This window comes from Lemur catta, chromosome 1 (genome assembly GCF_020740605.2).
Source record: "Lemur catta isolate mLemCat1 chromosome 1, mLemCat1.pri, whole genome shotgun sequence".
Lineage (NCBI taxonomy): Eukaryota > Metazoa > Chordata > Mammalia > Primates > Lemuridae > Lemur > Lemur catta.
In genome coordinates this window covers 108,283,391-108,310,075 of record NC_059128.1, presented here as the reverse complement: position 1 = coordinate 108,310,075, position 26,685 = coordinate 108,283,391, and the positions used below count along the sequence as shown (strand labels likewise).

The following is a 26,685-nucleotide window of genomic DNA, read 5'->3' as shown; positions in this document are numbered from 1 at the left end:
AAATAAAATATATAGTAAGAGTATATCCTATATGATTTCATTTATGTAAAATTTCAGAAAATGAAAATGAATCTATAGTGACAGCAGATCAATGGTTGGGTGAGGACAGGGGACATGGAGGGCTGGGAGGGACAGTAGTGGTGTGTGATGAGTGTGTACATCTGTCCATACTTTAAATGTGTGTAGTTTATTTTATGGCAATTTGACCTCAATAAAGTGTTAAAAATATATATCCTCACTCACCCACCTCCTGACCTAGTAATTGTTCTGAGATTCTGTGACAAAAGTCTAGCCGAGGAACCAGGAGCCCTGGGTTCCTAGTCCAGCCCGGTCCTGCCGTGCTGTAGTATCAGGCATGTCCCCTCTGCTGACCTGTGTTCCTGCTAAGTGGGGCTGGTGGCTGCGGAATCTCTCCCAGACTTAGCAGTCATTGTGGGGTATGATCAGGGTTGGTACAGCCGGGAAAGTAGACACAAGACACCAGTGATGGCTGGTCTGAGCCTCCTCTCAGAACCAACACGATGTTCCCCAGGACCCCGATCTGCTCCCAGCCTCCATGGCTTCCACATCCCCAATCTCGGAGAGCAGTGATAGCTAGTCCTTGGGGGCTCCCAGGTTCGGTCCATTCTAACAAGTTCAGCTTCAGCTACTGCATATCTCAGATGGGGTCGGAGGGGACATGGTGAAAGACAGAACCCTTTTGGTTGCGAGTGACCAAATACCGCTCCAACTGGCTTAAGCAAAAACACGGGAACTTGTTGGTTCACATAACTGCAAAGTTTCGGGGCAGGATTGTCCCCCCACGTGGGCTGGGATCCCAGCACTAGGGTGACATTGTAGGGCAGGCCCCCGCCACAGCCCTGATGTCCTGTGTCAGTCGGCTCCCAACTCCAAGTGGCTCCATGTGCCAACAGATTATTCCCTCCCAGTTCAAGTTCAGGGGAAAATAAAATTCTTTTCTCTAACGGGCTTAACAAAAGTCACAGCTCAGACTGCACTGATTCAAATGATTCCAAATGGATCACTACCCATCCACGAAGCAATAACAAACAGTGCCGGGGGGTGGGGACGGATGACCCACTCCAACGCCTTCAATTGGGGGCGCATGACCCCCTTTAGGACAGAGCTGCACCTCCCTGACCCTGCAGGCTGATAACCGGGCAGGTGGGAGTGCCTGAGGGAAATTCCGGATGTGAACAACATGACATTGACCCGTGACAGCCTGGAAGGCCCCACGCTCGGTGCACAGCCACGGTGAACTCAGGCCCCAGGAAGCTGCTCAGGCAGCCACCTGGCCCCGGCCCATGCTGGAACCTCCACCCCAGCTCCCCCTACCCTAAGAGCTGAATCCAGGCCTCCTGCCCCCAGCCCTGGCTCGCCCCACCCTCAAGCTGCCCATGTGTCTGAATCGAACTTGAGTTTCACGAACGGACCCTTTGTCCCCTGAACTAGTGAAGGCCCTAGATGCTGAGGCCCCCATGGGCTGTTCCTCAAGAGGCCGTGGCCTTCAGCGGGTGTTGCTCATCGGGAGGTGGACGTGGGCTCCGATCCTGAGACCCTCTCTGAGACACAGGGACGGTGACACCAACCCTGTGGGGCGGTGAGGAGGCAGCAGCGCCTGCCCGGGCTGGAAGCCAGGCATACCTGCTGCTGGTAAGAGTCCTACAGTGGCCCCGCCTGCATCAGGGAAGAGGAGGGAGTCTGCCCAGGGCCACAGCCAGAGAGACCCCGGAGCTCTTCTTGGTGAGAAATACTTGCTGGTGGGGGTCTGAGGCAGGGATGGAATCCCAGGGACAAGAGCCAGAGTCCCCCCAGGTGGCCCCAGGGCTGGACAGGTGGCAAGTGACTGTAGGAGAAACCGCAACGAATGAGTTTATAGATAAACGTTGCAAAGATTGGGAGACATACAGGTGCGGACCTCTTTTTAATTTTTACTTTTTTCCTCTCAATAGAGTGGCGGGGGCTGGGAGGAGAATGACAGGCTGGACCGGCAGGGGAGCCTCACACCAGGCTGTCCTCTGAGCCCACAGCTGGCACCCTGGACAGGCGTGGGGCAGAGGGGCAAAGAGGGCCAAGCAGCTCAGGGGACAGGTGGTCCATCCGCCCGAGGCCGTGACCCCATCCCAACTGCCCAGGGCACCACATGGGGGGGTGCTCCGGCACATCTGCATCTTGCGCAGGGAGGAGGTGGAGGCCGTCCGCAGGCTTGATGCAGGGGAGGGTGAGGGCACCCCCAGGCTTGCCGCCTGCCTGCACCGAGCGAGGGCTCTGCCCCTTGTCTGTCGCAGGGAGCCCTGCTGTGGTTTCTTGCTGTCTTGTCTTTCCAGCCCCAGGTATTTTCAGCAACAGCTGTTGTGACTGTCAATTCCAGGACACTGTCCTGGCTGGCCCCATGGTGAGCCCACCAGCTCTGCCAAGAGAACACTCACCTTTGTCCCCCGAGTTTAAGAGACAGAAGTGGGTGCAGGAAGCAGAGCCCGGTGCACAGGAGGGTACTGGGCTGGCCCGGGCTCAGGGAAAAGGGGACGGGGCAGACGGCACAGACCCAGGGATCCCGTCCCCATCGAGGTGATGAGCATAGGTGGCCGTTTGGCCGCCTGCTCTGGCCTTGGGAAAAAGGATTGGGGTGATGAATGTCACTGGTCCCACTGCCCAGCTTCCTCTGCAGAGGACTTGTGGGGGCGGGTGTGGCTCATAGCAGGGGAGGGAACGTCAGTGTTCACACAGACAAGCGATGGGGGGCCCTCCTGCCCTGGTCAAGGGCTCAGGGACCCAACCAGGCAGTTCACCGAGGCATTTTTGAGGACTTATCCAAGGATCCAGGAAGTCCGCCCCTGCCTGGCCAAGGCTTTGCTGCGTTTCTAAGGGCCAGGCGAGGACAGGGCACTGGGCGTCTCTGGACTGAAGCTGGCCTAGTCATTTGGCCAGAGGCCACGGCGGAGCTCCCAGCAGCTGCACTGGTCAGTCAGCAGCCAGCTTGTGTCAAGTAAACCCAGAGTCTTTGGCCACGAAGCCAGAGCAGCCGGGTTTCCCTGCACACGCCCAGGAGGGAGAGCTCCCCGGGGCGCGAGGGCGGCAGCTGCGGATTCGGCTTCTTGCACACACAGATGGGGCTGCCTTGGCTCCCCAGACTCTCAGGCCTGGTCCTGGCGCTCCAGAGCTGAACAGGGAGGGGGAGGTATTTTGCAGAATTTTCCAGAATGATGCCAGACGAGATGTGTTCGGGAAGCAGAACTCTCTTGTGAGTACCCCAGCCTGGTCGGACAGAACAGGGGACCTCCCAGGGTTCCTGAGGCCCTGGGGTTTCACTCCCTCCGGCAGCTCAGCCATCCCCAGGGACCCAAGCACGTTGCGATGCAGAGGCTGGGGTCGCAGGCTGGTGAAGTCCAAGGGCTGGGCCCTGACAAAGCCCAGGGTTCAACGGAAACACCACGTTCCAGTCCACGTGCAGCAAAGCACATTCCGACACCCGAGGACAGAACGGGTGGGAGCCACAGACCAGGCTGGGAGCCTCTCTCCTGTTTTTGTTTTTTTAATGAACACATTTCAACATGGAATATTTCCCAGGGAGGGGACGTGTTAGTGCAACAAAGATGAGGCCCTGGGCAGACGCCTGGGCCCTCCAGACACCTGGAGCAGGAGACCTCATAGGGCCACCTCAGTGGGGAGTGAGGACCACAGGGGCAAGAGACGGCCCCTCCTGCACGTGTGTCCCGCCTGGCACTGTGCTGGAGCCCACCCTGTCCCAGCTGGAGGCTGAGGCACCGGGACGTGGGCAGGACCGAGGCAGTCGGGGACCGGGCGTCAGCAGGCCTGTGGCTCGCAGCCCCCCACCCGCAGCCCCTTGCTCAGGAGGAAGGCGTCCTGCTTGGGGTCGCGGCCCAGGAAGCGCTTCAGCATGGTGCTGGCATCCTCAGAGCCGCCAGGTCTCAGGATACAGCTTCTGTAGTCCATGCCAACCTGTGAGGGGATGCAGGGGCTGGGGCTGAGAGGGCACCGGGGAGGAGGGGGAGAAGGCGGGGGGTCTACAGGGCCCCTCCTGCGTGGTCCTCGGAGCAACCCCTTCCCCAGTGCAGGCCGCCCACATCACATCATGTAGGGGTGGTGCGGACGCCTCGGACCCCCATCTCAGGGCATGTGTGCGTATGCAGGAGCTGGGGTCCTCACAAACCCCTGGGCGGCTCCTCCCTGCACAGGGGACTGGAATCCCAGGCCAAGCCAAAGAACGGCAGAGGCAGAGACACTCTGGGCTCCATCCTGCCCCTTCCCCAAACAGCTGTGGGACGCTGGGCAAGTGCTGGCCGGTGGCACACCCGGGTCCCTTCACAGCACGGACGGGACAGGAGGCGGCTGGCACTGGCTGCAAGGAGTTGAGGGACCCAGCACAGTCCGGGCCACAAAGCAACTCAGGACACCCTTAAGCATCACTGGTCCCTACACCAACTGCAGACTCCAAAGCCAGGCGGCCGCTGTCCCCACCCAGCCCCATGCCCTTGGGGGCCCACTCTGCTCCTCCAGCCCCTCACAGCTGATTTATAGGGCGTGATAGCTGTCCTGTCCTCAAAGGGGGCCCCAAGTGCAGCCATGGCTGCCAGGGGCTGGTGCAGGAAGCAAACGGCTCCCAGCTGTGCCAAGGGGCCTGACTGCCGGGCCAGGGGGTCACGTCTCCAGGCCCCAGCCTCCCATGTCTGTACAGGGGGTGGCCACGAGCTGGTCTTGGAGGCCTGAGGCTCCCACAGCCTGCCCGGCGCAATGCTGCCCAGGCCCCTCAGGGACGCCTGGGCTGGGGCAGGCTCCTCGGTGCAGCCGGGATCTGTCTGTCTCTTGTGACAGACGCTGGCAGCTGCCCCCGGGCCTGGGAATGCACCGGGCCAGTGGGAGGCACGAGCCTGGGGTAGGTGTTAATGTCCCCATGTTATAGGGGAACACGCTGAGGGTCAGAGAGGGGAAGAAATTGCCTTGTCCCCACTAAGTACCCGAGGCTCTGAAGCCCGGTTAGGGGAGACAAGTGGCTCCCAGCACCCACCTCCGGGCCCCACAGGGAGGAGCCTCCTGCAAGGCGGGAGGGGGCGTCTGTAGCGCCCGGGAGAGCAGCAGGTGCTCGGCCCAGGGCTGGCCACACACACGGGGGCCTGAGGCCAAGGACGCGCTGTTCTTGGTCCTGGACAGCGGAAAAGTCACTCGGCCGCCAGTGGCTGGCGCCAGATCCTTTCCCGTGAGCCCCTCACCTTGCTGTTCAGGACACCCTCCTGCTTGAAGCGTGTATGAAACATGTCCATGGAGTACACCTCGCTCCACAGGTAGCCGTAGTACTGCGCGTCATAGCCGCCCGCCAGGTGGCCGAAGGTAGCAGGCATGTTGGTTCCTGGGACAGACACACAGTGAGGTCAGTGCCACAGCCCTGTCACCCACACTCCTCCCCCAGGGGACAGTGACCCACCCCGACCCTGGCCGGAACAGGCCTGGAGGCGAGTGGCGAGAGCAGGGCTAGGGGACACGTCTCCACCCACCGTAGAAGGACAAGGGCACAGTTAAAGGTGGCACCAGCTGCTGCAGCCCTAACTCCCCACAAGGAGACTGCCCACCTACACGACGGGATATGTACTCCGTAAAAGACTATTGAAAAGAGTTTTTAAGTACTCATGAAATATCAAACCAGTACGGCATGACACGTTAAGATCCCAGTTACCTGAGCATACCTACACATCTACACACAAGTAAAGGGTATCACTGACATGTCACCTTCGGGATCTCCAATTACTAGTCTTTTCCCTACTTTCCCAGGCTTTGTACAAAGCACATATTATAATTTTGGATCAAGAAAACACTAGTTTCACTTGTCTATTTATTTAAAGTGAAGGCTTCAGAGAACACATTCCTCCTTGGAGGCCGGGGCCCCATGCCCACCACAACTTTGGCCTGTAGCCGCATCCCAGCCAGGGCTGCTGTCCTGTTGCCGCCCCGAGAAGCCCCGACACACTCTGTGACCCCCCCAGCAGAGACTTCTGTACTCATGAAGTAAAACATCCGCACGGGCTCCCTCTGAGTTCCCAGGCTGGCCCCAAGTTCTAAGGTGGCCCTGGCTCAGGGCGGCTACCTGGTGTGGCGGGGACTCCGAGGATGTCCCTACAGAGCCGGGCATACTCCTCGGCCGGGTCTGCATCTGTCTGCGTGTGCAGGGCCTGGTCCACCTTGGCGAGGACGATCTGGCGCAGGTTGAAGAGACCTGGGAAGGAGGGAAGCAGCTGGCCTCTGGGCTCCCGCGTGGCATCCCCACACCTCCAGACACACGCCAAGCACTTGCTGGAGCAACGGGGCCCTGAGAACTGCGGACGCCCCCGTGACAGGCCTCCTTCCCCACCATGGTGACCAGATAGCACGCAGGTGGGCAGGGGACGCCGCACCTGTGTTGGCCTGCCGGGACACGATGAGCTTCTCCAGCAGTGCCTGGGGCACGGCGCCGCCCGTGCGGTAGTGCCGCGACATCCTGAGCAGCGGCTCCTCCTCCCACACCCAGTTCTCCAGCATCTGCGAAGGCGCCTCCACGAAGTCCCGCTCCACGTGGGTCCCACTGAACATGGCAAACTCTGCCTGCGGGCAGGGGGCGGAGAGCCTCGCCAGTGCTCAGACCCTGCCTGGCCAGTCCCCAGGGCCTGGCCTTACCTGGGCCAGCCTCCTGGCTGGCAGGTAACGTGCTGGTCCCGTCCCACCCCACTCCCCAACTGCGAAGCCTGGAGAGCAACGGGGACGGGGGTGGCCCCTGGGCTGCCGCTGGGTAACCTGTCCCAGCAGGACACGCTGTAAGATGCCCACCACTCGCACCTGTCCCTGCCAGCCACCCACATTCCTCTGCCCTGTCCATGGAGCCAGTGCTCCCCAAACGCTCTGCACCCCAAAGAGCCAGAAGAGGCAGTGTGGAAAGGGCTGGGGACTGCTGGGTCTGGGTGACCTTGGGTGCCAGCGTCAGAAGGCATGCTGCGTCTCCCTACTTGTGTCTGGAATCTTCCCCGAAAGGCACAGCCCTTGATCCAGTCCGGCCAGAGCCACGTCTGGCAGCCCGTGGGCCAAATGGCCTCATGAGTGACCTTGCAGAGTCCTCTCAACAGCACAGAGGCTCTTCCACGCCAAGGACCATGCAACTGTGCTCCTGTCCCAACAGCAAATGGGCACGGAGGCACCTGTGCCAGGTGCTGTTCTGGCTGCAGGGGACTCGCAGCAAGTAGCACTTCATAATGGCTGCACTTGCCACCCCAACACTCAAACATCAGCACTTGTGCTCCACGGGAGTCGGGGGGCATGGCAGACCCACATGTGTGCATGTGTGTGCACAGGCATGCATGCCAAGGGTAAGCACTACGGAAATAGAGCACGCACAGCAGGGAAACTAGGCAGGACACACACAGGCCCGTTTTGGATTCCATATTTTTCAATTCGCCGACTCACTGTAACATTCACATTATCACCTGCGGTGCTTTCTTAGCGACCTAAGCGATGCTCCGCCCCCTCTCAGCTCATTTGGTGAACAAGGGTCCTTTTTTGGTTCCACTGAGAGCCACGATTTTTGCATTTTTGTGCTTGCTGGTGATTTTGCTGTTTAAAATACTGCCCTGCGTGGTGCTGAAGTTCTATCTGGGGTCCTTGTGCGCCAGGAGGCTGCGACGAGCCTCACGGAGGAAACACATGTGCAGGAGAAGCTCCACTCGGGCCCCAGGGACGGGGCTGCTGGTGTTGAGTTCAATGTTCACGAAGCAACGATATGCCCTCCACAAGGCGTCGCTCAACAGAAGCACACGTGGATGGACCTTGAGGACATCGTGCTCGGTGACAGACGCCAGGCACAGACAGACACACAGTGTGTGACTCCATTTACAGGAAGCCTTTTCACCCACGGTCTCACCCTCTGTGGTTTCAATTACCCACAGTCCGGAAACATGAAATGAAAAACTCCAGAGATAACAATTCCTAAGTTTTAAATCATGCGCCATTCTGAGTCATGTGACGCACGCTTATGCCGTGCTGTTCCATCACGCCTGGGACACAAACCTCCCCTTTGTCCATCACATCCACACTGTGGCCACCAACAGCTGCCAGGCACTGAACAGCCACCTCGGTTATCAAACCCACAGATCACAGGAAAGGTGAGCACAGAACAGGGTATTAACAGAGAGAAAAACACACTGACCACAATTACGTAACTTATCATGCTGTTATAACAGTCCTATGTTATTATTAGTTATTGCCGTTAGTCTCTTCCTGTGCGTAACTGACGAGTTAAACTTCATCACAGGGTGTACATTTAGGAGAACCGCAGCTGAGCGGCTTGGCACTGCCTGTGGTTCCAGACGAGGGGCTCCCGTGTGCGAAATGTCCAGAGCAGGCAAATCCGGAGAGATGGGAAGCGGATTAGCGCCTGCCGGGGCTGCAGAGGGGCAGCGACCGCTGACAGGGCACGGAGGATCTTTTCAGGGCGATGGGAACGTTCTGAAGCTGGACTGTGATGACAGTGGCACGACTTGGCAAATTTACTAAAATCAACGAGCACCCAGGGCCTGTACATGCCTGGTGAGGCTCCAAGAATGTTCCCACCACCAGGAGAGCGGGCGTGGCGTCCTGAGCGCCGGCAGGAGGCCGAGAGCAAGTCCACGAGCACAGCCGGGATCCCAGGACGCGGACACAAGGCTGTGGCCTGTCGTGGCCAATAAGAGTCCCCTGGAGCCCTCACCCTACGCCCACCACTGACTTTCAAAGGGTCATCAGGCCACACGGCTCAACTGCCACCAACAGGGCACAGGGCCTCTGTGCCAAGCACCATCCCCTGCAAGTGACATGTGCCAATTCCACTCCCTCTGCCCAACAGCTCTGAGAGGCGTTATGGGCTGACACGGGTCCCCCTAAAGTTCAGACACTGGGGTCCTGAACCCCAGTCCCTCAGGAGGTGGCTGTGTTTGGAGACAGAGTCTTTAAGAGTTCATTAGGGTGGATCTCTGGGCCAGCATGACAGGTCTTCATACGAAGACATGAGGACACAGACAAGCACAAGGGGACAGCCCCATGGGGACGCAAGGAGAACATGGCGTCTATACGCCAAGGAGAGAGGCCCAGGAGAAACCACCTCCCCACACCTCGGTCTCAGGCTTCCACCCCAGAACCATGAGGAAATCAACGCCTGTTGCCTAAACCCCCATCCTGTGGTGCTTTCCTGCGGCAGTCCAAGGACACTGACACCAGGGGGCATCACCACCTCCGTATCAGGTGAAGGCGACAACAGGCAGTACCCAGGCACCCGACTTCAGCCCCTCCCGGGCCTGGCGGAGCCACAGGTGCACCCACCTGGGAGCAGAGCTGGTGCATCACGTGTCCGAACTCGTGGAAGTAGGTCTCCACCTCGTCGTGCTGCAGCAGGGACGGGGTGTCAGGGGTGGGCTTGGTGAAGTTGGCCACCATGGCCGCGATGGCAATCTGGCGGCTCCCATCCTGCCGCAGGCAGCCGGGCTGCAGGCCGAAGCAGGCCGCGTGCCCGTACTTCCCTTCCCTGCGGAGGGAGGCGGGGTCAGGCCCTACCTGGGACTAGAGACACAACGATGCTCCCCAATGCCACATCCCTTAGCCCACCTGACAGCCGAGACCACTCGACACATTTCAGGTTCTAAACTTCCCTCCCAACAGAGGAGCAGCCAGTGCGGGGGTCTGAGGGACCTCTGTGCTGCCCCGCAGCCCCCGCTCCTTGGGCAGAGCTCCTGAGGTGCCTAGCTCTGCAGGGCAGTGTGAGAGCCACGGACCAGTTCACGGCTCCCATCTCTGGTATCCCTGTCCGTGTGGCTGAGCCACAGAGGGCAGCAACAGTGACCACCGCATATTTAATGCCTGCAGCGTGGCACGCAGCAGACCTCCTCCCCGTCCATGGAGGCAGAGCTGGGCGCACAGAAGCCCTGGGGCCTGAGCGCATCCCTCCCCCCTCCAGGCCCTGCCCACACCCACCGCGGGTACAGGTCCAGGTAGAACTTGCCGATCACCTCCCCCGAGGCTGCATCCCGCACCGAGTACAGCCTCACGTCCTCGTGCCATACGCTGGCCCCCTCCTCCAGGTCGAAGGTCAGCCCCAGGAGCTCCTGGTAGATGCCCAGCAGCCCCTGGGTGACCACCTGCATGGGGAAGTACTCCTTGAGCAGGTTCTGGTCCACGTGGTAGCGCGTCTCCTCCACCTGGTTCATGTAGTAGCGCATGTCCCAGGCGTGGATGCGCCCGTCGAACTCCAGCCCCCGCCGCTCGCACTCTGCCTTCTTCAGCTCCAGGATTGCGGCCCGCTCCTGCTCCCCCAGCGGCTTCAGCTTCTGTGCCAGCTCATCTGCAGGCAGGCAGAAAGGTGGGGCCACCTCGCTGCGGCAGGCTCTCGATGTGTGCCCGGAAGGCCAGAGCCACTGTCCCCGACTCCGTGGCAGGTGCTGGTGGCACCTCCCAGCACCCTAAGGGGCCAGGCACATTGGGGGCCTGCAGCCGAGACCAGGAGTCGGGGGGCTCCAAAGTCCTACTCAAGGTAACCCTGTGTCACGGACAAGCACAGTCCCCCTGCAGGGTCCCCAGTGGAGGGCAGCAGCAGTTACCTAGAAACGTGGCCACAGCCTGGCTGGTCTTAGCCATGTTCATCTCCAGTACATAGTCCGCGTGCGTGCTGAACCCCAGCAGGCTGGACTTCTGGGCCCGCAGGGCCACCAGCTCCTTGAGGATGGCGCAGTTCTCCTGTAAACAGCACCACGCAGTCAGCCAGGGGCTCAGCCTGGCCTCCTGCCCCTCCTGGCAGGTCTCCACACCCCGTCCAGTCACACCACGTGGGCTTGAATCCTGTTCGGGACCAGAGAGGGCGTGAGGCTTGAGTGCTTCCAAGGCTTTGAAAATAAAGTGGAGTGGGGGGTAGGGGCTACTGGGGAAGCCTCCAAGGACATCTCTGTGCACTTGGGGATGCCCCACCATCCCCAAGGCAGGCCCCAACCTCAGGGGCCCTGCCCAGCTCTGCTGGCACACAAAACACAGACCACGCTGGGGGTGCAGGGCTGAGCACCACACAAAACCCATCTGACTCGTTTACAGGAAGATGCTGAGGCCCCTTTGGGATAGACACACCCTCAGCACGAGGGGCCTACAGAAAACCCAACTGGAACCAGTCAAGTGTGGCCTGGCCTCCTCCGCGTCCCCTTGGCCTGCAACACCCTGCCTCTTGGCTACATGTCTCGCTGTGACACCTGCCTAGGGGCTGGGTGGGATTCAGGATGACTCCCCCAGGGCCCTGATGCCTGCCCTGTCAACCTTCAGAGGGCATTGGGGAGGTTGAGACCCAACCAGCCCATGGAGCTACCCACTAAAGGCTTTTAGCGACAGGAATTCACAGCTACGGGCTGGAGGGCAGAACGTGCCCCACCTGAACCCGAGGCCCCAGTCTCTGAGTGATCAGAGCTCTTGCCTGGATACACGGCCACCTCCAGGGCCACACCCCAGGCCCTGCAGTGGGGCTTCCCCTGGAACCCTGGGTTACGTGAGACTGAGGTGTCTGCTTCGGCCCACGGAAGCAGAAAACACAGGACTCTACCACCTGCTCCTATAGTGCCACCTGCTACATGCCTCTGGCTGGTGGCTCCTTTGCCAGCTGTGTGAGCCCACCTGGTGTTGTCAGGAAGACTGGGGGGCACCACCCCATGCCCCTACCTTCCCAAGATGTTGGACAGGGAAAGTGCAGAGGCCACCTGGCCACATGGCGGGGGTGGGGACACCATATGCGTCTATGTGCAAGTGGACATCTGAGGCTGAGGCCACAGGGGCAAGTATGGATCTAGGCTCTACCGTTTGAGAGAAAGATCGGCCCAGGCAGAGGCGCATGAGGAGCCTCCCTTGGCTTGGGAAGATGGAGGGAGGAGACATGCTCAGGGTCCATCACTTACAGAGCCCAGGGAGGAGGGACCAGACGCCAGGTAGTGGCCCCAGGGGCAGGCCCAGGCCAGGCACGGACTGCTCTGCCAGTCACTGAACCCGGCCAGGCGCAACCGCAAGACCCTCTGTGGGCAGAGCTGGAGGTGGCTCCATACCCGGGAGAGCACGGCCGGGGGCTCTGGCAGGCCTCACCTCCTTGCAGCGGCAGTTGAAGGCCGCCTCCACCTTCCGCCGGGTCTCGGGCACGTGGCACTTCTTCAGCAGGGGGAAGTAATGAGGGTACTTGAGGGTGACCTTCAGCTTGTCATCCTCTGTCTTCTCTAGCGAGTTCAGAAAGTCCTCAGGGAGCCCTCCTATGGGGACAAGGCCAAGGCAGCTCTGAAAGGACCCCACAGGCCAGCACACGGCGCGGGTGGGAAGGGGGTGGGCTTCCCCTTCATGCGGGAGGCCAGGGAGTGCAGGGAGCAGCCGCAGCCTTCCACCACCCTCTGCGGCTCTGCCCCACGAGGAAATCTTCCGGGGCCCCGAGTGGGCTCTCTGTTCTCATTGGGACGCCCTCGGGGATGAAAAGCTAAATCCAGCTCAAGCCTCCAACAGCGTGGTTTCCAGGAGCTTCTGCCCCGAGTGTGCGAGGAGGAGGGCAGTGGACAGGGTGGTCAGGCTGCCACACGAGGACACCCTCGGGAGCCGAGAGGTAAAATGAAGTCAAGGGCAGGAGTTCTCGTCAAAGATGCAAACAGTGGCCCGGTGCAGCTGGGCTGCACCACCCTGGGCTGAAATCACTGTCGGCTTGGCAGATGCCAAGGCTGCTGCCTCTCAAAGACTGGTGCCCTGGGACCCCCAGGACGGCAAGGTGAGAAGAGATGAGATGTGGGGGGCAGTAACGGATGGGGATGCTTCAGGAGGCCTGCGGGGTGTGGGCGGTGAGGGAGGAGCCAAGATTCCCGTGGCCTGCGGCCCCCCTCGGTACTGGCGCAGGCCCAACAAATGTCGGCTGGTGCCTTGGCAGGGGCAGCACCAGCTGCGCACACCCGGCTGGGGTCTGCGGGCCAGCAGGCAGCAGGAGCAGTACCAAGAACGCCCCCCCCACGGGGTTCTGCACGACTTGACATGGCACCTCCCCACCTGGAAGGTGCTCATCCCCTGGGTGCAGATGGTGCCCAGCTGAGTTGAAACCCAGTGAGGGAGATGGTGGGGGGAGCCCCGCAGCACTGGACTGGTCGTGGGTGTCGATGTGCACATGTGGATTATCACCACATATGTAAGTGTGCGTGCGTCCGTGTGCGACCCAGAGACACGCATCTGTTTCCCAGCTGTCTATTGAGGGTGCCCAGGAATAGCAGCTCCCTGGTAGCAACGCGCACACCTGGCACCTGGATCTTGGTTGCTACACATCACTCCCCACTCCAGGGACCCAGCCCCTTGGAGAGACGGGCGATGCCAGGGCCGGGCCGGGGCACGTGAGGGACCAGCCTGGAGCATGTGTCCAACAGTTAGAGAGCACTCAGAGAGCAACAGACACATCCAAAGGACACAGGGACAGCTGGAAGGGGCTCCGACAGTCAGAGTGGAACAGGCTGAGCACTGAGATAAATAACAACAGTGACAGATCATAGCCCACAGGAGCCTCTGGGTCCACATGGATACACACTGACAAGTGACCGGAGAAGGCAGAGCTCCAACTTACAGTAGAACTAACGCACGTGGAGAGGACAACGCAAGGGGAACCTAGATCTGTGGACGCTACAACTGCATAGCTACGACACGGCAAGTGCCATGACAAGCGACAGACACTGCCTGGCCTCGCTGTGGTTTGAGCATCTGTCCCTCCAAGACACATGCTCAGAGTTAAGCCTGTGTGGCAGGACTGAGAGGCGGGGCTTTATGAGGTGACTGGGTCACGAGGGCTCTGCCCCCATGGGTGGATTCGAGGATTAATGTGTTCCCGGATCAAGGGGTGATCCCGGCAGTGGGATGGTGGCTCTGTAAGATGAGGAAGAGACCCGAGCGAGCACGTTAGCATGCTCAGCGCCTATGCCTGTGTCACCTGGGACTCTGCAGAGAGTCCCCCACCAGCAAGACCCTCACCAGATGTGGCCCCTAGACCCTGGGCTTCTCAGCCTCCAGAGCTGTAAGAAATAAATTGTTTTTCTTTCTAATTTGCCCGGTTTCAGGTACTCTTGTTATAAGCAACAGGAAACAGACTGAAAGTCTCAAAGCATCTACTGACAAATTAGTGACCACAAAGAGAAACCGAGTCACTTTGCAGCAGAGAGGGCCACTGCCTAACCCACGGAGCACAATCGTCAGTTCCTCAGCGACTCCCAGCTGCCCCCGTGGGAGGCCAGACTGAGGCCTGGGGCTGGACGAGCAGCCACACAGGGTGCTGTGGGTGACCAGCGTGTCCCAGAACAGCAGAGGCCAGGCCCCCTTTGGCTGGGGACAGGGAGCTTTAGAGCAAATTGAAGGCCACCGTCTCTCCTAGGTATTGGGGGCTGAGTGGTGGGATGTGCTGCCCAAGACACGGGATGGCTGAGCAGGAGGCAAGGCCAGCTTAGCAGTGTCCGATGGGTGGGCACACAGGGAAACGCGCACCTAGGTGGCTGCACAAGTAAGCCGCCCTGGGATGCGTCGGCCGAGCACGGCCCCTCCTTGCCGGACCCTCAGAGGCAACTGCAGTCAGAATGCCAGAGCCAGAGATCACGGCCACAGCTGGTTGGAATATCTGGGCCCCGTCTGAATCCCCCGGTGGAGCCGTGAAGGCAGCTGATGACAGCTGCAGAGCACGAGGCCTGGGCACTTCAAGAACATCCACGACAGGAAAGACCAAAGGACAGAAGGACCCTAGGGAGGCCCGAGATGCTGAAGCCCAATGGGTGCTGGTGGGGAGGGAAGCACAGTTGTCAAGCCCGTCACTGGACTAAGGGGACCTGCCTGTGTCTCAGACACCACCAGGTTCAATGCTGCTTCCCAAGGCGAGAACCGCACCAAGGTCACGTGGGAGGGTGGCCGTACTCTTGGCGAAGTGTCACAAAGCCTCTGAGTAACTCTCAAATGGCTCAGGAAAAACCCCACACACGCAAGTGTCTCTGCAGACAAAGCCAGAGCAGGTCGCTAACGGGCGCCGAGGCCGCACGCACAGGGCCTCTCTCTCTCCATCACACTGTGCCTGTAACTTTTGCAAAACCAAACATTCAGGAAAGGAGAAGTAGGGAAAGAGGGGGAAAAAAGAAAGACACCTTGTCCCGAGCTCTCTGCACGCCAACATGCACTCCGGACTCAGTCTACCCCGTTCGTGTTTTCAAGAGTAAAAAGGCGGCGGGCATGTGGGGTCTCTGAGGGGAGATTCCAGCTAACCTGGCAGCCGAGCTGAGAGCCCCGTAACTGCCCGTCCTAGCCCGGGCCTCCTGCCACTGCCTGGGGTGTATCTGTCTGGGGTAGAACCTTGGTGGGACAGACCAAGGCCTTCCCCAAGGCGAGATCTGGAGCTTTGGCTCTAAAACGCCCTGAGTGCTCCAGGTGAAGACATCCTCGTCCCTGTCTCCACCTCCGCCATGCCTCCCACCATCCTCTGCAGAAGCCCCCAGCAGGAAGCAGCAGCCCCCAAAGGCCTGCCAGGACCACGGTGGAACCCCAGGAATGGCAGGCCCTGGCCCATACCTAGCTCCTCACGCGTGAATGGCAGGAAGGTTGTGTCCTCGTTCAGGTTCTTGTTGAAGTCGATGCACAGGAGACTGAGCTTCTTCTTGATGCTTTTGATTTTCTGAGGGAAAGACAACAGTCGTGGGAGGAGGAAGAGACTGGAGCAGCATGTGCCATGACAGCAGCGGGGAGATGCCATTCCCGCCAAAGCCGGGGCCGAGGGGTTTCCTCCTGTGATCCCAGCACGGAGAAGAGACAAGCTGGGTGGGAATAGCAAAAAAAAAAAAAAATCGAGACAGAAAGAAAACAAACTCGAGACAGACGCGGAGGTCACAAGACTGTCCTTGCAGCGTGGATCTAAACATGACTCTGTCTGCTGCGCTGGCAACCTCAGGGCTGTGCCCACCCGCCAGGCAGGGCCCAGCAGGCCTGAGTGCCTGCGCTCAGGAACCGCCTCTGCTTTTGGACATGTTAACAGAGACACGTTTTTCACCCTTTATCTGGTAAATCTGGTTTTTAGAAAGTTAAACACCAGCCCTGGCAACGTGAGGTCCCAGCTAAGGAAGCGACTCTTGAGAGGCCCCTTTGCCATCCAGGGGAGGTGACCACGGCATGAGGAGGACCTCGCTCAGGGCCACATGACGAGTGACAGGCTGGCAGCAGAGCTGGGCTTCAACTTAGAACCTCCCGCTGGCAGAGGAGCTGCGGGGAGGTGCAGGGAGCCACCCACCCACCTGCCCCAGGCTGGTCTGGAGTCCTCAGATGGCCGGTCCCTGCCCCCCGGCAGGAGGATGCTGCTGCTCCCCAGGGCTGGAGCACAACTGCCTGTCGGAAGGACAGAGGGGTGGGCGGGGGCAGGCAGGACTGTGGTCTCAACCAGGCGCGCTTGGCCTCTCCTGGGAGCAGGCCCCACATGGGGCGCTTCTGAAGGTCCCCTTCCCTCACTGGCGCCTCATACCAGCCAGCCCAGCCGCACCAGGTGAGGCTCTAGAGACAGAGTGAGACACTGGCAGCCCTAGGCGCCCAAGGGAAGGTGCTAGAATGCCCCACCCACCAGTGTCCTCCGAGTGGGGCTGCCCTCGCTCCCTCTTCGCTCGCGGGTCTGCAAGGGACAGTCTCCTAGCTTCTCCCGCGCACACAGCCACTGTGCTTCCAACAATCTCAGGGAGTTTTAAAAATAGTCGTGACTCTTGTCAGCTGTGGCTGAGCTGGAACCTGCACCCGCCCCTCCTGGGAGCCCACTCTCAGGGTTCAGGGGTCCTAGAGTACTGACTTGGAACCCAACCCTGCACCACCAGCACTGGCCTGAAGGGACAAACATGCCTCCCCTCTCCACATCTTGGATTCTTCAACCAGAAGGTGGCAATACCCACCTAACCAGGGCAGCCACAGCCACGGAGCCCTGGCCACTGCACCAACCACGCCTCCTATTTCCTGCACAGACGCTCCTCAACCTGGGATGGGAGGTACATCCCAACGAACCCGTCATAAATTGAAAACATCATTAAGTCGAAAATGTCTTTAATGCTCCAAAGGCACATCATGGCTGAGCCACACGTGCTCAGACACCACGTCAGCCCACAGTTGAGCAAAGTCACCTAACACAAAGCTTAATGCACAGTGAAATGCTGACTCCCTTATGAAATTCACTGAACTCAGCATGCCACTGTGCGGTACTGGTGGGTCACCCTCCAACTGCCACCAGCACCACAGGGAAGTCCAACATATGTCGCTAGCCCAGGAAAAGAGCAAAATGCAAACTTTCAAGTGTAGTTTCTATTGAATGCACATCACCTTCGCACCTCTGTAACCACGTTAAGTAGGAGCCTGTGTGTGTTCTGGTGCCTGGATGTCTGGGGCCTCCCGGGGGGGACCAGTTCTTAGAGACAGTGAACCGCGAGCACAGGCACACCCTCCCCTGCAAACCATGCTCTGGGCCACCAGCACCCACAATCACTCCAGGGTGGTACCAGACAATCCAGCAGCCCTGTACCCAGGGCCTGCTCTTCCCCACAGGGCCATGCGACTGGCCAGGCACTGCCCCCTCCTCTTGGGAACTGTGACAAACATCTTTCCAGCAGTGGCTGCCCCCTGCCGTCTCAGGCTCGATGAACCTGTTTCCTACCAACACAGCACACAAGACTCCAGCACCACGCTGAGCTCTGCACAAGCTGTCTTACGTTGCCGTCGAGACCACACGCGCCGAGGACACTGGGCGGAGGGGCCAGGGTGGGGAGGGCCACCTTGTCCCTGTAGCTCTACACCAGGCACAGCAAAGAGAAGAGGGACATGGGCACAAACACTGACATGCTGACTTCAAACCACAGGACCTGAGTGGGTGGCCACCCTCCCCCAGCCCCAGTTCCCAGGCAGACAACGGGTGACACCCTCACACCAGGCCATAGAGCGGGCTGACACGATGGGTGAGGAAGGGCCCAGTTGCCACCTGTGAGGTCTCTCGCTGTCTTTCAAGCCAAGGGGGCCCTGACTCCAGAGAATCCCATTTTGGATAGATCCACCTCCCTAGAGTATAGATGCTCTGGCAGCAGAAAGACGGGCAGACTCAGCCCTGAACCAAGGACATTTCTGAGGTGGCAGGGCACGAGGACCTGGGGACTGCTCCCTGCGAGGCCAATCTGGACACTCACTTCCTGCGTCTCTCTGGGGAGGTGCAGCCCATTCCTCCTGCCCAGCTTGATGAGCCGCTCCAGGTAGCGTGCCGCCTCTGGCCTCAGCGAGTCCTTCGGAACTTTCTCCTGGAAAAAACAATGGAAACATTGTTTATGTGAAAAATAAGGACAGTGTTACATGCCAGGCAGGGTGTGGAAAGCCTGGATCACTCATACATCTCGGGTGGCAACGTAGGATGACGCATCCGCTCCAGAGAGCAGTGTGGCAGCTTCTTAAAAACCCAACCATTCAGCCAGGTACGGTGGTTCACGCCTGTAATCCTAGCACTCTAGGAGGCCAAGGCAGGAGGATCGTTTGAGCTCAGGAGTTCAAGACCAGCCTGAGCAAGAGCGAGACCCCATCTCCACTAAAAACAGAAAGAAATGATCTGGACAGCTAAAAATATATAGAAAAAAATTAGCTGGGCATGGTGGCACATGCCTGTAGTCCCAGCTACTTGGGAGGCTGAGGCAGAAGGATCGTTTCAGCCCAGGAGTTTAGGTTGCTGTGAGCTAGGCTGATGCCATAGCACTCTAGTCCGGGCAACAGAGTGAGACTCTGTCTCAAAAAAAAAAAAAAAAAAACACAAAACAAAACACCAGACCATTCAACCCCCTGTGGCCCAGCAATGACACTCCCAGGCACCATCTCACAGAAATGACGACCTTTGTCCACACTACACCTGTGTGCAGACGCTCCCTCTGTTTGAACAGCCCCAAACTAGAACCAGCTCAGAGGCCTCTAACAGGGTGTAGGTTAAACAGGATGAGATCTCTGGACTGTACCAAGACCAGTCATTAGATTATCCTGCAGTTTTGCAAAATACCATCATTTGGGGAAACCAGGCAAAGCGCACCAAGGCACACTCTGATTGCTTCTTACAACTGTCGCAATAAAAGTCTTCAGTCAGAAAAGAAAATCCAACTGCTCTCCCAACCTGTGTTTGTAATAAAGCACCCGGCTGTGTTCTGACATCGCAGGGCATACGTGTGTTGACGGGGGTCCTCGCCTAAAAGGATGGACACAGCAGCAGGACAAGCGTCTCTGGTCCTCCCCTCCTGACCACATGATGTCACAGCAAAGGCCCTGGGAGGAGTGTCCGGGGGAGGCAGGAGCCCAGGCAGAGGCCATACCACCCTGTCCCTGTCACTGGCCTCTCTGACCCCACGTGTATGCCCAGGGTGGCTGGGATGTGGAATGGAGCTATGCGTGTAAGGAAGGATCCAGAAGCCCCTGTGTTTTATACTTTGTTGGTGTCGTTCTCCATCTGCCTTTGTTGTTTTTAATGGCTTTTAAAAAAAACTGTTGTAAAACATACATAACATAATATTTACCATTTTAACCCTTTTTAGCACAGAATTCAGTAGCATTAAGCACATTCACATTGTAGTGCAACCATCGCCACCATCTACCTCCAACTCTGTTCTCTTTACACGGTTTAGAAACCAGAGCAGAGCCACCAGTTCTGAAGAGGTTCTGGCCCTGCTGCTCCTCTGGGGAGTCTCAGCCCGGCCAGGTCTCCCACCTCCAGCCTGCCCAGTCCTGTGCCATGTCAGCTGTGTCCTAGCTGGCCTGGATGCTGTGTTCCCCACTGTCTCCCCTCACCTGGAGCCACACGATCCGCTGGTACACGTCCTGCCGCATGCTCATCTCCACGTCAAACTCGGACAGCTTCTTGTCGGCCTCTGTGCTGGCCGTGCGAATGTCCTTGCAGGGGGACACGTGCTGGGGGAAGTCAAGGATGTTCCTCTGAACTGCAACAGGCGAGACAATGAGACAGACGTGAAAATGGGCCCCCAATGCAACTGGCAAGTGCCAACCAGACCCCCAGCCCAGGCGTATCTGCTGAATCCTTCCGTGAACACGCGCCGCACCAGGCCTGGGCTGGGTGTCGAGATGCAGACACAAGGACCTGTCGCCAGTGTCCTCGGGGATCTCACAGTCCAAATAAAAACACAGATTCAACTCACGATACACCAAGCCAGGAAGGACCCTAATGGAAAGAGGTGTGACGAGACAGAAGGGCTGACAGAACCCCATTGTAAAAAGAGAGCCACGGCCAGTGACGGCTGTATTTTAAAGCCACTTTGTAATTCCCAGAGCACATCCCCTCTGTTGATAGGGCAAGTGTCAGCGGCTCTAAACACATAAGCTTTAAGGTGAAGTCACCCCATGACCCCAAAACTCCACTACTAGGCATCTGGCCAAGAGAAATGAACACACATGTCCACACAGAAACCTGGACACACACGTTCACAGCAGCATAATTCACAACAGCCACGAAGTGGAAATAATAACAAACAGACACACACAGCGTGCTCCATCCACACACAGGAACATCACTCACCCACGAAAAGGAACAAGGCTCTGACACAGACCACAGCATGGATGGACCCTGAGGACGTTGTACTCAGTGAGAGATGCCAGACACAGAAGGACACACAGTGTGTGACTCCATTTATATGAAACGTCTAGAACAAGCAGATCCACAGAGACGGGACGTGGGTTCGAGGGTGCCAGGGGCTGGGAGCAGGAGAAATGGGGAGTGACTGCTAAATGGCAGAGTTTCTTTTTGGGGTGATGAAAATGCTCTAAAATTAAAGAGTGGTGATGGTGGGACAACTCTGCAAATTTTGTAAAAACTACTGAGATATGCTTTAAATGGGTGCACAGTGTGCTATGCAAATTATCTCTCAACACAGCCATTTAAACAGAACGAAGCATATACTCTGTGTGACACCTGAATTCAAATCGCGGTTTGCTCACTGGCACAATTCTGGGCCAATGAAAACATCCCCAGGCTTTGGTGTGTATAACCGTGCAGTGGAGACCCTCCCCGTCAGGCCTGGAGGGGACCCCCTGCAGTCCGGCTGCAGCAAACACATCAGTGGTGCTGCCACTGAAGAGGGAACAGGAAATGGGCCTGTGCTCCTGGGATTTACAGGCTACCGATTACACAAGCGACTATAATGACACCAAGTGTGGCGAGTAGCTGCACACAGGTGTGTGGACAAATCCAGGCACTGGTGTGGCAGGAGGGACAGGAAGGGCCCCTGGGCACAGTGGGCTTAACCCAAGATCAGACAGCAGCCTGGCGTTCTGCACAGTGAAGTGAGAACACTGGGCCGGCAGGAAGGCCCGAGACGGGGGAGCGTGCTAGGCTCCAGGAGGTGCAAGGCGGCCACCTGGTGGGGCACAGACAGCATAGGGCGCCAAGGGCCGCGCCAAGGGCACTGGTTGTCGTCCCGTGGGCAGTGGAAAGGCCCAGAGGGGGACATGGGGGCAGCACCAGGCCCGATTTTAGTTTTCTTTAAAATCACTTTGGTTACCATGTGGAGGAGGAAATAAAAGGCCACAGCAGGGGGAGGCGGGGACTGGGGGAGGCTGAATGACACCTGGCACAGTCACACTGGATAAGAGGGAATTAGTGTCACTCCACCCTCATGAGACTCCTGTGAGAGAGAGGAGCCACCGCTTGGCAGGAAGGGGAAACTGAGGCCCCGGCTCAGCAGGAGGCAGACCTGGGAGTCAAAGCCAGGTGTGTATATGCAGGGCCACTCTTTGAGCTGCAGCCTCGCTCCCAGCCCCCGGCCTGCCCGCCCGCTCCTCAGCAGTAGCAGACACTCTGGAGTCTGAACGGCATAGGCCAGGGGTTGGCCAGCCCACTGGGGTGACAGCTTGGAGACACACAAGCCCTCAGCTTGAATTCAAGGATTCTCGGTGGTTTCCAGAACAAAAGCCTTCTCCTAGAGACTTGCAGCACAGAGTGTCCCTGCTCGGAGTTCTCTGCCGCGGGACTTCTCTGGCCTTTTGGGCACATGTGCACACTGTCACCCTCTCCAGGGGCAGCTCTGGGAAGCGGTGGCCATGATCTGTTTGACCAGCACCTCATCCCCCACAGTGAACAGGGAGACCTTCGGGAAGAGAAGGACCTGGTTGGGGGCAGGGAGGATGCTTGAGGACACGACCCAAACCAGAGGGCAGAGGCCAAAGTGGCAGGTGGGAGGAGGAAACCAAAGGAGTCAAGTTCAGTCATTAGAGAGAAAACAAATATCCTCTGGGACTGGGAAAGAGGTCAGAAGGGACTCAGGTTTCAAGGCCATCACCCGAGTTGGCTCCTGGAGAGGTGTGCTGCACAAACATGTGTCCTGTCTCAGGCTCTCAGATGACGGAACTCGTGAGCGCTCTGAACAGGCGGGCAGGGAGAGGGAGCCACCTCCCCTGGCTGCTTCCGACGACCAGCACCTGTTGGTACCTCTGCCCAGGTCATCACGCCCATCCATGGCCACCACCCCGGGGGAGTGGGTGGTGGTGCCCCGAGCCCAGGATCAAGGTGTCTGACTTGCCGCACAGCCGCCCTCACCCTGACCTGGACATACCCGTGTAGGTGACCTCCACGTCGGCCAGAGCCTTGAGCGTGCTCTCGTACGACACTTCCTCAAACTTCTGAGAGCCCACTTGGTCGTACACGCGCTTGGTCTGCTCAATGAGCTCCTTGGTGAGCTCCTCTATCTGCTGGGCACGCAGGTCCCATCGCAGGTAGTTCATGACGGAGCATGGAGATGCTGTGTCCAGGACATCTCCTGCACACGCTGGGCAGAGAGAAGACAGAGCACGATGCGACCGGGTCTGTGTTACACCCTGAGTTAGGGTGAGAGTCACTTGGGGGCAGGGGAAGGAGCAGATCGCCCGCTTCCCCACCCAGGTACACGAGCTCCAGGCACCTGGCAGGACGACACTGACGAACCCTGTAGAGCAGGAGGCGATGCTGGGCAGTGTCTGGGGACATCTGTGGTTGTCACAACTCGAGTTGGGGACTGCACCCAGCATGGAATGCCCTGAAGCAGTCAGGACAGCCCACCCTAGAGAGCAATCCAGTCCTCAATGTAGATAATGCTGCTGTTCAAAATACACCCTGCCCTAGAGACACCAAGCAGGTCCCCTTGCCAGCAGGACCCTGCAAAGAGCCCCGTGTTCACAAAGAGGAGGAGTCCACTCCGGCACTGCTCAAATCCTGCTATGCCACAGCAGGGAAGTGAAAAAAGTGAGGCATGGTGGGGTGTCCAAGAGAAGCCCCCTCTTCTACTGGCTTAATCCATGCTGACGCCTACCCAGGGAACACACAGGCCCCATTCACTAACTTGGCATGCCATTTGGGACAGGGCGTGGCCGTCTAAGACCCCTGGGTGCTATGGGAGTGTGATGAGTGCCTGGCCCATCCACTCTAGGGCTGCTCAGAGAAGGGGGTGAGTAAACTCAGCTGTGAAGGAAAATTAGCAGGTGGGGGCTCCTGGCAGGCAGAACTACCTGCTGGAAGGGCCACTTCTTGGAAAAAGTCAGTGAGGCTCAGCCCAGAGAAGTTGGCAAAACCACCCAGCAACACCTGACCGGGCAGGACCCAGTGGAGTCTGTACAGTGTAGACCAAAGTCAGCCAATGCTTCTGCAAAGGGCCAAATATTTTAGGCTTTGCAGGCCACATACGGTCTCTGTCACACCCAGAAATCAGTTTTAGCTCATGGGCTATATAAAAATAGGGCATAGTTTGCCAACCCCTGCTGTAGACTATGATAAAGATCTGAACTTTAATCCCAAGTGCAGGGTGGAGCCCTGGAAGGGGACCAGGACAGGGGTGCGACAGGCGGCCTGACAACCAGATGTACATTGGCACAGAGGTGGGGGCAAGGATGCTAGTTCGGAACGCAGACGCTAATGTCAGACCACCCAGTTTGAAGCCCTCCTCTGCCACTCGCTAGCTGTGGGATTTCACAAGAAACTTTAACTCTCCAAACCCAAGGCCTCCCATCTGTAAAATGGCAGCCACAATCTGAGTACACAACTAAGAATTCAATGAAGGAATAAATGCAAAACATCTTGCATGCTGAATAGGATCAGACAGCAAGTTTTCTAGTGGAGATGTTCTTGTAGACCACAATCATCCAAAAACACTTGGGGCCAGGGATGTTTTAATACTCAGAATTTTCCCCTACTTTGGAAAAGTAATACAGTACAAATGCCATGTATCGTATAACATCAAGGGTGGTCGAGGCAGCACCCTGTAGTCAAATTACTCTTTCTGCAGTGAAATGTCAGAACATAACCAGGGTTTCTCCCCTTCAGTACTGCTGACATCTGGGGCCAGATCATTCTCTGGGGTGGGGCCGTCCTGGGCACTGCAGAGTGCTGAGCAGTGTCCCTGCCTCCACCCACTCCATGCCAGGAGCACCTTCCAATTGTCACAACCAAAAATGTCCACAGATATCGCCCAGTGTTCCCCGAGGTGGCACAATCACCCCAGCTGGGAACCACTGATGTGCACTAAGTAGAAAAAAGAAAGGCTCTAAGTCAGTCAGTACAGGTTGGATTTTTCTGGCCAAATGACTTTGCTGCAAACTTAAAAGCAAATCCTCTCACTGGCAGAGTATTTTGGATTTCAGAACTGCAAAAAAAAAAAAAAAGACTGTTGCTCTACATTAAACCTTGTGCTAAAGAAGGGCTTCAGGAGTTCAGGAAAGAGGGAGACCCATGGGAGGTGGAATTGTCAGAAAGTTCTGAGCAGAATTTGAAAAAACTTGTGGCCAACAGTTCACTCCGTAAATATTGACCGATTTCCGCCTATGACCCAGCAGCAAACAAGGTGGACAACATTCCTGCCTTCCTGAAGCTTGAACAACCCTAATTATCATCCTCACTGCAATGTGCTGGACAGAGAACTTCAGGGAGAGGAAGAATAGGAAAGAGAAAATTGCCAGATAGAGAATTCAAAGATAAGGAGCAAGGAGGCACCACACAAGAACCCGAGGAATTTTCTAAAATACAGTACACAGGTCACATCATTTCCCTAATGAAAACCCTTCCACAGCGTCCTTTTGCCCTTAAAATAAAAAGGTCCCCCAGCTGACAACGTTCTAGACTTTTTGCTCTCCAAACAGGTTACACGTGTTCCTGCCTCCTCCCGCTTCCCTCCCCCTGGGATGCTCCTCCCCCAGGTCTGGGCAGGACACCTGTTTCTCCCGATCAAGTCTCGGCTCACCTCCTCGGAGAAGCCGTCCAGGGCCACGCTCTCCAAAGAGGGGTCCCTAAGATTGCCCTGTTCGTGTCTCTGCTCCCCCGGCACCGACCCCTATCAAAAATCCTCGCTGATTTACTTGCCGAACGTCTCTCTCCGGCTGTATAACTCCGGGAGAACCAGGGTCCTTAAATCACTGTCTCCCCAGAGTGCACCCCAGGGCCCGACCCGTCCGTAGGGGAAGCGCCATCAAGTTTGCTGAATGAATGAAGTGCTGAAAAATCTGGACCATTCATTCCGCAGACGAGGGGGCGTAGTCTTCCACGCGCCCCACCGCCCCCAGCCCAGGCCCAGGGTCACTCGAGGGTCACTGGGCTCCGGTCTGAGGCCCAAGGCGCGACCCCGGGAGGCTTGAGGGTGCCGGGGACGCCCGGGTCCAGCCAGCGGGGTCGCACCGAAGGGCGGCTGATACCTGCGGGGGGCTTCATGATGGGCGGCTGTGCACCGGCGGCCCGCTCTCTCCTTCCACCTGGTCCGCGTCAAGCTGCCACCGCCGCCGCCGCGACCGCCCTGCTGGGTCTCAGCCGCCGCCGCCGCCCGCAGAATAAGGGGCCCGCCGCCCGCGCGCCCGGGGCATGCTGGGGGTGCGCGTGCGCAGGGGGGCGGGGCGCACGCTCTCCCAAGCTCCGCCCACGCCGGGGGCAAGCAGGCCCGGAGGTTGACGCCCTCTGCGCACGCGCTGCAACCCTCCCATTCTGTCATTGGCTCTCAGCGGCGGGTGGGCGGAACTATGGGGCTCCACCCCTCGAGAGCCGGGGTGGGAGGGGGAGACTGGAAGGACCGTTTCCACGGTAACCGCACACCGCTGACACCTCTGAGTTCTCATGTCTGCGACTCTTTTTGCCGGGATTTCAGGCTCCTGTGTTAACGTGCACGCGCCTCCTTTCTTATAATTGTGTATTGGACTGGTTTTACAAGTTTTCTCCCTCACTTAGGGGCCTCAAGTGAGCGATCGCTTACTGTATCCGAAGCTCTTTTTGTAGGTTATTTCCTCCCCACCATCCTGCCAGGCTTCTAGCATGATGCATACAGTAGGTGCTCCACATGTGAGAGTTGAATCCGGTAAATCGATTAAATTAACCACAGCTTTGCAAAAAAAAAAAAGAAAACAAAACAAAAAGAAAAAACCCTGAAACGTAAGCCGGTTAGTACAATCAAGAAACCTTCGGTAAACGGACCCATGACTTCAGATGATAACAGGTGTTTGGGAGCAGGGCAGGAGCCTGACCTACATCCAGTCGTCGGTTAAACAAACAAAAAAACTTGAACCTTCGAAGGTACCCAGAAAAAAAAATGACTAGAATTAAACTGACGAAACAACAACAAAAACCCACAAACCCACATCCTTTCTTTCTGTAAAACAAATTAAAGTAATCCAGGCATTAAT

At 57.9% G+C, this 26,685-nt stretch overlaps 1 protein-coding gene across 2 annotated transcripts; it reads right to left on the bottom strand.

Moving 5' to 3' along the window:
* Nucleotides 1–3,516: 3,516 nt before the first annotated feature.
* THOP1 (thimet oligopeptidase 1) lies at nt 3,517–25,842 on the bottom strand. 2 transcript variants are annotated; one of them, XM_045544313.1, is made up of 14 exons: nt 25,711–25,842; nt 22,611–22,823; nt 19,837–19,985; nt 18,210–18,317; nt 15,580–15,682; nt 12,112–12,272; nt 10,822–10,839; nt 10,602–10,737; nt 9,979–10,345; nt 9,331–9,532; nt 6,405–6,591; nt 6,098–6,226; nt 5,229–5,365; nt 3,517–3,960 (listed from the first exon to the last, which is right to left on the bottom strand). In XM_045544313.1, the coding sequence occupies exons 1-14, from the start codon at nt 25,724–25,726 to the stop codon at nt 3,805–3,807; spliced, it is 2,082 nt and encodes a 693-aa protein (XP_045400269.1). In that variant the 5' UTR covers nt 25,727–25,842; the 3' UTR covers nt 3,517–3,804. The 2 variants fall into 2 exon arrangements, with proteins under 2 accessions (XP_045400269.1, XP_045400279.1); XM_045544323.1 differs by lacking the exon at nt 10,822–10,839.
* Nucleotides 25,843–26,685: the final 843 nt, after the last annotated feature.

Coding starts and splice junctions, on each gene's coding strand:
- THOP1 (XM_045544313.1), bottom strand. Junction 15,683..18,209: donor TCCCCAGAGAGACGCAGGAA/GTGAGTGTCCAG, acceptor TCTTTCCCTCAG/AAAATCAAAAGCATCAAGAA. Junction 6,592..9,330: donor TGCACCAGCTCTGCTCCCAG/GTGGGTGCACCT, acceptor CCCTGCCCGCAG/GCAGAGTTTGCCATGTTCAG.